This window comes from Trichechus manatus, unplaced genomic scaffold, assembly GCF_000243295.1.
Source record: "Trichechus manatus latirostris isolate Lorelei unplaced genomic scaffold, TriManLat1.0 scaffold00014, whole genome shotgun sequence".
NCBI classification, from domain to species: Eukaryota; Metazoa; Chordata; class Mammalia; order Sirenia; family Trichechidae; genus Trichechus; species Trichechus manatus.
In genome coordinates, this window is record NW_004443950.1 from 17,735,854 (window position 1) to 17,745,349 (window position 9,496).

The 9,496-nt window shown below is 52.5% G+C and overlaps 1 protein-coding gene across 1 annotated transcript in view; it reads right to left on the bottom strand.

Moving 5' to 3' along the window:
* The window catches only part of NKD1 (NKD inhibitor of WNT signaling pathway 1), a 99,617-nt gene extending 98,781 nt beyond the window's left edge, over nucleotides 1-836 (bottom strand). Inside the window, exons 1-2 of the mRNA XM_004371597.1 lie at nucleotides 600-836; nucleotides 441-473 (exon numbers count right to left, since the gene is read on the bottom strand). Of these exons, the coding sequence (XP_004371654.1) occupies nucleotides 441-473; nucleotides 600-624 (58 nt within the window). The 5' untranslated portion in view covers nucleotides 625-836. The remainder of the gene's footprint in view (nucleotides 1-440; nucleotides 474-599) is intronic.
* Between the last annotated feature and the right edge of the window lie 8,660 nt (nucleotides 837-9,496).

Genomic DNA, 9,496 nt, shown 5'->3' on the forward strand with positions numbered 1-9,496 from the left:
AAAGCAAAGGCATCGGGGGCCCGGAGGGGGCTCGAGAACTGGGGCAGAACCCGAGAGAAGGACGCAGGTAACCCAAAGGCGGTTCAGCGAAGCTCTAAGAGCAGAGACCCAGAAAGGAGCGCAGGGGTGGGGTGGGGGTGGAGAAGGACCCAGGGAGGAGGGGTTTGGGGGTCAGAAGAGGGAGAGCAGTGGGCGCCGAGGGCGGGGACCAAGAGAGGGGGTAGGGGTTGCGGGTCAGAAGCGGTGGACCTCGGGGACGGGGTCAGAGGGACAGAGAAGGGGGTACGGATGCTGCTCCGGGGACGAGTTTCTGGGACTGGTGGCCGCAGTTGGGGGGGGGGGTGGCCCTGGTAATAAGATCCGGACGACTGGGCCGTTGCGCCGCCGTCCGCGGGGCGTCCCGCGTCCATCCCCCGGGTCCGTGCCCAGCGCGCCCCTACCTTCCGGGCTCTCCCTGCGCTTGCACACGGCGGCTGCAGGCGCATCGCGCGCGGCGGCGGCGGCGGGAGCCGGAAAGAAAGGAGAGGGAGAGAGTTAGCGATCGCGATGGCGAGAGCGGCGGGAGCCCGGGGCCCGGCGCGCGCGGCAGGGGCACTGACCCGGCTTGGAGTGAAGTTTCCCCATGCTGGGGGCGCGGCGGCCGGGGCGCCCCTAAGCCATGCGCCCGGCCCCCGGGCCTGGCGGCGCGCCTCGCCTTGCTCTCCTCCCGGTGCAGCCTCCGAGCCGAGCGAAGCCCAAGGCAGCGCCGAGACAAGCTCCTGCCGCCGTCGCCGCGGCCCTACTGACGCCCCGGCGCGCCTACCCCCAGCCCGCCGCGGAGACCCGCGCCTCCCCGCGCGCCCATTGGCCGGGCGCGGTACATCAAAGGCGAGGCGGGCCGCGGAGGGGGCGGGCTACAGCAGTTATCACTGCTGGCGGGGCCCACAGAGCGCCCCACTGCGGGCTGCGGTGTCTGGCCGGGGCCAGGGGTCGGGGACTCGGGTAGGGAGGCTCTGGCGTTATTGGGACAGACACACCCTTGGGTCTTGCCAGGTCTAGAACATCCCCTCGCTAAAAGTGCTGTGCCTTTCCTGCGCGCCCTGTATCCTTGAAACCGGCTGGGCAGGACTCGGCGGCTCCAATGTACAGGTGGGGAAACTGAGGTCGAGAGAGGAAACAGGAGCTACTGCGCGCCTGCTACGTTGCTGCTTCCCAGTCTTCGCATGATCTGCCTTTTGCAGAAAGTGTTCACTTATTATCCTCCCAGCTCCCACCCCTACCCTATCAAGCTTTTCATTTGGAAATCTAGAGGAAGCCACTCTGGACCCACTCCATCCTCTCCGCGCGTCGGGCCAGTTGTGAGCGCAGCCCACTCCTGGTGGCGACAAGTGTCCAAAAGCCCCGAGTTGTCAGCCAGTTGCTCGGATCTCCTGGTCCCTGGGCCCGTGGGTGCCCGCTCTGGATCGGGGCATGCTGCCAGCTGCGCAGCCCGGAAGGGGGTAACCGCTGGGTCTTTGATCTTCCTTGGTTTCCGCTCCCCGCTGCAGTTCGCCAGACCCAAGGGCTTGTTTGTTTTGTCTGGGGAGGTCTCTGCGGAGGGGAGGGCGACATCAAGGGGTTCCACCCCACCTTTGTGGTTCTCGGAGAGAATGCTTGCTCTGCTGGGGACACCGTGGGCCTGTTGTTAAGCTCACTCCTGGTCCCTGGTCCCTGGACGTAGGAAAAGAAAACTCCAACCTCAAAGTGAGGGGACCAGCTCTGCCCCTTGAAGTGAGTGCTCTCTGTGAGCTGAGCCTCAGTCTTATGATTTGTAAAATGGAGGCTCAATTCTGCCCTTTTTGCCTACCCCCAGAGCAGCACTGTCCAACAGAAATATAATGTGGGACACGTATGCCATTGTAAATATTCTAGTAGCCACATTAAAAAGAAATAAAAAGAAACAAGTGAAAATAATTTTAATAATATATTCCACCTAACCCAATATATAAGGAGCCCTGGGGGCACAGTGGTTAAAGTGCTTGCTGCTAACTGAAAGGTTAGTGGTTTGAACTCACCAGCGTCTCTGCAGAGGAAAGATGTGGCAGTCGGTTTGCATAAAGATCACAGCCTTGGAAACCCTATAGGACAGTTCTACTCTGTCCTACTCTGTCCTATAGGGTTGCTCTGAGTCAGAATCAACTCTATGGCAATAGTTTTTTTTGTTGTTGTTGTGTTGTTTTTTAATCCAATAAATACAAATTCAATTTCAACATATGGCATTTTATATTCTTTGCTTTACATGAGGTCTTTGAAATCCGGTGTGTATTTTACACTTGAGCATATCTCAGCTAGCCACATTGCGTGTTCTGAAGAGTCATATGTGGCTAAAAACCAGAACCAAACCCATGGTGATCAAGTCAATTCCAACTCATGACAACCCCACGTGTTTCCGAGTAGAACTTTGTACCGCAGGGTTTTCAATAGCTATCATCTTACAGAAGTAGATGGCCAGAACTTTCTTCCACAGCACCACTGGGTGGATTCAAACCAGCAACCTTTCCATTAGAAGCCAAAAGCAAACCATTTGCGCCACCTGGGAAACTCATACGTAGCTGTTGTTGTTAGTAGCTGTCAGGTCGATTCCAACTCACAGCGACTCCATGTGTGCCTGTAGTACTGCACCATGGGGTTTCCAAGGCTGTGACATTTCGGAGGCAGATCACCAGGCCTGTATTCTGAGGTGCCTCTGGGTGGCCACTGCCTACTGTATTGGACAGGACAGCTCTGGACCTTCTACGGGTCTCAAACGGAAATTGGGGATTGCAATGCCCTCCAGAGACATAAATCTCTTCATCCAGCAGTGTCTTACTTGCGTCCTCCAAACTTCCTTCTTTACACATCCTTTGTGATGAAAATCAATGCTGATGTTATAAGCAGTTACATTAATGCTGTTAGCAGGGGGGTTTCATTTGAGGAGTGCTAGGAGCATAAATGTATAGATATAAAACACACGGTTATTTTTATATTGCAGTTCTTCATCCGCTACCTGCTGTGTGCCAGTCGTTGTCCTAAGTCATGTATAGCCTTCACAACCACTCTCTGATGCAAGCTTGTACTTGTTCTGCAAAGGTGGAAGCCTCAGAGAGGTGAAGTGTCTCACCCAAGGTCACACAGCTAGTCAGTGGCCCGGTTAGGAACCAAACCCGAGTCTGTTGATTCTATTGCTCATGCTTGTTTTCACTACATCTGGCTGCCCCAACACAGGCCAGACCTGACATCCCACCATTAAAGAGGGAATCTCCATCTGTAAACAAGTATTTATTAAGCACCAACCACATGATGGGCAGAGCCCTGGTGGCGCAGTGGTTAAGTGATATGACTGCCAACCAGCCGCTCCTTGGAAACCCTATGGGGCAGTTCTACTCTGTCCCCTAGGGTCGCCCTGGGTCTGAATTGAGCCAAAGGCAACAGGTTTGGTTTTGGTTTACATGACATGTGACAGGCACTGGTTTAGGCGCTTAAGGTACATCAGTAAACAAAACAGACAAAGCTTCCCATTCTCATGGAGCTCACGCTTCACGGAGGGGAGATAGGTAAAAAGCAGTAAATGCAATGCGCAGGTAAATGGTGTGGCGGGTTAGAAACAGCACTAGCTAGAGCAGTTCTCCAGAGAGCAGATTTGCCCCCAGGGGCATTTAGCAATATCTGGAGGCTGCTTAATATCCTACAATGCACCAGAAGGCCCCCCAACAAGAAATTGTGGTTGTTGTTAGGTGCCGTCAAGTCGATTCCGACTCATAGCAACCCCACGTGACAGAGTAGAACTGCCCCGTAGGGTTTCCTAGGCTGTAATCTTTATGGGAGCAGATGGCCAGATCTTTTCTCCAGTGGAGACCCTGGATGGGTTTGGACCACCAACCTTTCTGTTAGCAGCCCAGTGCTTAACCGTTGCACCACCAACCCACCAACAAAACCCACTGCCATCGAGTCGATTCTGACTCATAGTGACCCTGTAGGACAGAGTAGAACTGCTCCATAGGGTTTCCAAGGCTGTAATCTTTATGGGAGCAGACTGCCACATCTTTCTCCACGGAACGGCTGGTAGGTTCAAACTACCGATTTTTTGCTTCGCAGCCGAGCTTTTGAACCACTGTGCCACCAGGGCTCCTATTGCATCACCAGGGCTCCTTAACAAGGCAGTATCCAGCCCAAAATGTCAATAGTACTGAAGTTGAGAAACGCAGAGATGCAGGAAAGTGACAAAGTAGAACAGGCTAATGGCGGTCAGGAGTGGGAGGGAGGTGGGGGCTCTGAGTGTCTGAATTAGAGTAGGAGCCTTCCTGCAGAACCTCCTAAAAAGGAAATAGAATTTGGTGTGGGGGGCTGTTTGTCTCTCCCCCCGCCCCACCGGTGCCTGGGTACATCTGAATCAAAGCAAGAGCCTGAGCGTTCTTTCTCACAGCACTCAGACAGTTGGTTACTTCCTTAAACTGGTCATTGCTTTCTTCTTTCGTGAGAAAAAAAGTATCCCCTTTTCCCCTTGGGAATTTCTTTTTACAGTTCAAAAAGAGATAAAAGCAACAACTAAACCGCTGCTGTTACCAGTTTGGGTCTTAGCGGAAGTAAATCCCAAATGTCCAGCCCAGACATCAAGGCCTCCCCACTTTTGGCCTAGCCCTTCCCAGCCCCACAGGCTCTGGAATGAGATACCAGAGAGGTGGGCCTGGGGGTGAAACTTTGGGCTGTTTCGGGCTCCTCCCCAGAGGCCACCAGCACACCCTCCACCTGGGATGGCTACTCGGCCTCCGCGGGCTTCCCGCCCCACCACTCGCTGTCTTTCTGTGTGTTTTAATCATTTATCTGGCCCATTTCTTGGGCTGTATACTTGCAGTGACACGTCTTTGCCTTTGAAGATTTCCCATCCTTTGGGGGATGAGAATGGGAAATGAAGGCAAGGAAGAGATAAGAGAGAGAGATTATACCAGAAACTGGTTTCATGGGGCTGGAGATTTAGCAAGGCTGGCTGAGGTGAAATCTGTCAGACGTGGAGCTGGGAGACTTCAGGAAAAATCACTCTGGTTCGCTGCCCCCATGCTTGTCCCCAAGTTTGAGCCATCTGATCTGGCCCCTTTCAAATGCCACCTCCTAGAAGAAACCCTCCTTGACCTTCCAACCCGAACCTTACCCCGAACCTTCAGCAAAAGCCTAACCACATCCCTGGGTTAGTGTTACAGGACAGAATGAAGGGGTCAGAAGAGCTCTGCCACCCTCTGAGTGGCCAAGGCTTCTCTCTCTCTCTTTCTCGCTCTGCATGTTTGTCTCCACCTGGTACTTCCTTATTTTTTTAGTAAAAAAAACAAAACCAGCATCTGGAGGCATCTAGTGGGAAGAGGCCAGGGTTGCTGCTTAATATCCTGCAATGCACCAGACGGCTCCCTAACAAGGAATTGTTGTTGTTAGGTGCTGTTAAGTCAATGCCAACTCCTGGTGACCCTACAGGACAGAGTAGAACTGCCCCATAGGGTTTCCAAGGAGCAGCTGGTGGATTAGAACTGCCAACCTATTGGTTAGCAGCTGAACTTTTAACCACTGTGCCACCGGGGCTCCTATTTTTTTTATGGTGGAGCTAAATTTCCCTTCTAGACTCTTTGAGAGCTCTTTGAGGCCAGGGATCTTGCTGAACACAACTCTGCTCGCAGTCCCAAACCCAGAACGGCCCATAGTAGGCTCTCTACGTGCAATGAGAGGACCCCACCTTGCCTCATGTCAGCCCAAGTGTGTTGGGGTCAATAAAAGGCTCCCAAAAATATCATCTGGGATATAGTAAAGAAAAAACTAATTTTAGAGTCTCCGATGAATCCTGGGAGGTCCCTAGAGTTGTATTTCATAGTTCCCTGGAGAGTTTTGGCACTGCTGAATGATCTAGGGGAGTCCCTGGTAGTGCAAATGGTTAACATACTCAGCTGCTCGCCAAAAGGTTGAAGGTTCAAGTCTACCACGAGGGGCCTCAGAAGAAAGGCCTGGTGATCTACTTTCAAAAAAACCAGCCATTTAAAACCCTATGGAGCACAGTTCTACTCTAATATACATGGGGTTGCCATTGGTCAGAGTCATCTCAACAGCGACTGGTACTGGTCAGTGGCTTAGGAGCTGGTTCGGGTGAGGAGGAGAGAGTGAAATTGCTCTGCATGAGCAAGTAACAGGGCAACCAGGGAAGGGAAGAGAAGGGTCTCAAGGGAAACAGTATGAGAGAGGGGGATAAACAAGGGCCTAAAAAGTGACTCGTTCAGTGAGATGGGGAACAGCCCATTAATCGTCAGGACAGTGAGATCGAATATGCAGTTGGCAGTTGTCACCTGTTTCTCTCTATGCTGAACATCATCCCGTTACCCTGAACCCTCAGCAAAAGCCTAACCACGTCCCTGAGTTGGTGTCACAGGATGGAATGAAGCAATCAGAAAAGCAGCCCAACATCGGCCACAGGCATTCTTCCAAGTGGAGATCTTCAGCAGGAAGGAAAGATGGCAGCAAGGGGCAGCCAGGAGGAATGCCAGCCCCTGAGCATCAGTCCTTGCAGGCGAGGGTGGGGGGCTGGGCTGCCCATCGAACAAGGGGGTGGGGTCCCCAGCCACTCTATTGGATAGCGAAGGAAAGAAGCCCCAGAAGACAGTACTTGAGTCATCTCTGAATGATAGTTGAATTGAATTGAATTTGTGTGCTGACGATTCCTCCCAGGTCTAGGGTGCCTAGACAAGTTCAGACTGCAGGCTTCCCGGGGAAGGCTGGAGGAGGGAGAAAGCCAGTCCAGCCTCGCCGTGACCCCCAGACCCATGCCAGCTCCTCCTCAGTGAAGCCCCAATCTCCTCCCCGGCCCTGCCTCCCTGCTCTGCCCTGGGCTCATCGGAGAAGTCCTGGCAGTGATAGTACCAGTCTTTGTCTACTTCTGGACTTCTTTTATAAAAGACAGAAAGAAACTCCTGTTGTTTTAAGCCTTTGTTTTTCAGTAACATGCAGTCAATTTAGTCCTAACTACTGCATACTGCACCCAGCCTCCCCATCTATAAAATAGAAGGAAGGCTTGGACCAGGTAAACATTTCCAAAGTGGGTTCCACTGGACGCTGGTTTTGTGAGATAGTATTATTTATGTGAAAGAAACAACTCCGTGGGAAACTTGGGGCAGCCCTAACTTAACCAAAGGGAGACAGATGCCTTCTCTGCAGGACTTGTCAGAGACTTCAGCCAGCTTCTGAGCTTGGGATTCTCTAAGAGGAGACCATCGTAAACAGGGTTCTCAAACTCACTGGACAAGGAAGTCTTTTCTAAGTTTCCTCCCGATCTGAGATTCTAAGTATGAAATTCAGGGACTAGAACAAGAGTGAGGTAGGAGGGGAAGCTCCCCGAGGGCAGGCCCAGTGTGGGAAGGCTTCCTGGGTCTGTGGTGTGCATTTCATGTGTCTTAGCATGTATTTGGAGGCCCTGGGTGGCACAAAGAGTTAAGCACTCAGTTACGAACTGAAAGGTTGGCAGTTCAAAACCATCCAGAGGCACCTCAGAAGAAAGGCCTGGAGATCTGTTTCTAAAAGGTCATAGCCATGAAAACCCTATGGAGCACAGTTCTACTCGGCACACGTGGGGTTTCCATGAGTCAGGATCAACTTGACAGCAACTGGTCTGTTTTTTTGGTTTTAGCGTGTGTTTATCCATCTCCAGTCTTCTGACAACTGTACACGTATTGTGCATGAGGCTCTGTGTTGGTACATGGGACTTCTTAAGGCCAGAACTTGAGGCATGAAGGAAAAGCAGTCACTACAGCTGAGTTTTCCTCACCTGCCTTCCCTTCCAGCTTAGCCTCTCCTCGCATCCCACAGAGCACAGCTTCGGGGTGGCCCCTGCTGCCATGTAGGTACTGCGTAACCCCGTCACTCCACAGCCACAGCTGATTGAATACTTGATCCAAGAACCTGACCAATCAAGATCTCTTTGCAGAAACTGAGCAGAGACACCCAGGGCCTGGGTTTCACTTGGTAGTGCTCTCTGTAGCTGGAGGGCTCCATCGACTCAGAGGCTGGAGTAGCTGCTTGGGGGCCATGTGGACTGATGGACAGGCAGAAAGAAGCAAGGACAGGAGCAGTCAGTCAGAGAGAAGTGGACATAGCAAACCGTGTGGAGAGAGACACACACAGACAGACAGGCTGTCTAAGACTCTGATACTGCCTTTCCCCAGCTCCTATCCTTGTTCTTCCGCTTATATGTTCTCACCTTGGGTCCCGGGGAGACCCCTGGGCCCCCTTTCTTGGGCTGTGTTCAGGTTCCTTGGAATTTAATGTACCTGGGAATCCCAGCAGGAATCTTGTTAAAATGCAGTCTGGATGGGGCCTAAGACTCTGCATTTCTACCAAGCTCCCAGATGATGCTGCTGGTCCATGGACCACGCTTAGGGTAGCCCGGCTCTAGAAAGTTAAGCTTCTCAGCGGCTACTAAGATTAAGTAAGTTGCCCCCACAGCTGGTAAGTAGCAGCACTGGGGAGGAGAGGGAAGGACAGAAGTCAGGGAGGAGGGACAGGAGAAATAAATACATGTCTCTTTTACAAATTAAGTCATTCAACAAATATTTGTGGAGGGCCTCATTTGTGCCAGACTTTTATGTCACCAAAGCAGACAAAAATCTCTGCCCTCATGAAGCTTACATTCTAGTGGGGGAGACAGACAATAGACAAAGGAATCAATTACACATAAGGTGTGTCTATGGAAAAAAGGAAGTGGGAAAGAGAGAGGAGAAATTCCAGGGTGGAGGTTGCAATGTCAGATAGAGAGGGTGATGTTGGAACAAAGATTTGAAAATGAGGAAGGGAGTCTGAGGATGTGGGGGGCAGAGGGTCCCGCCAGGCAGCAGGAAGAGCAAACACAAAGGCCTGAGGTGGGGACTTGCCCTGACTGTGTTGGGAACAGCACAGAGGCCAGTGGCTATGAAGCAGAGAGAGTAGGGGGAGTGGAAGACATAAGGTTGGAGGGTGGCAGGACCAGATCCCGAGAGCCTAGTAGGCCTCAGCAAGGGCTTTAGCTTTACCTGTGGGAGACAAGAGCTGTGAGGGGCAGAAGGGCTGCGGAGGGACCGGGCTGCTGTGTTGAGAATAGAGTGTGGGCCGGGGAGGTGGTGGCAGGAGGTTGGGGCAGAAACCGGGAGTCCAAGAGATGGTGGTGGGGACAGGGCGACAGGTGTGGAAGAGGGGAGAAGTCGGATGCTCCTTGTGTTGTGAAGGGAGAGCTGGCATGACTGGCTGATACACTGGATGTGGGGTGGGAGACAAAGAGAAAGCGACACCAAAGTCTTTGGCCTGAGCAACTGGAAAGATGGAGCTCGCGTTAACAGATGGGGAGGCCTGCGGGTGGAGCTGGTTTGGAGGCAGGGACAGTCAGAAGCTCCGTTGTGAACATGTTGTTCTGAGAGATCTGTTGGGTACCCGCACCCCCTGTCTGTCAGTGTGTCATACTGTGGTGGCTTGTGTGTTACTGTGATGCTAGAAGCTATGCCACTGC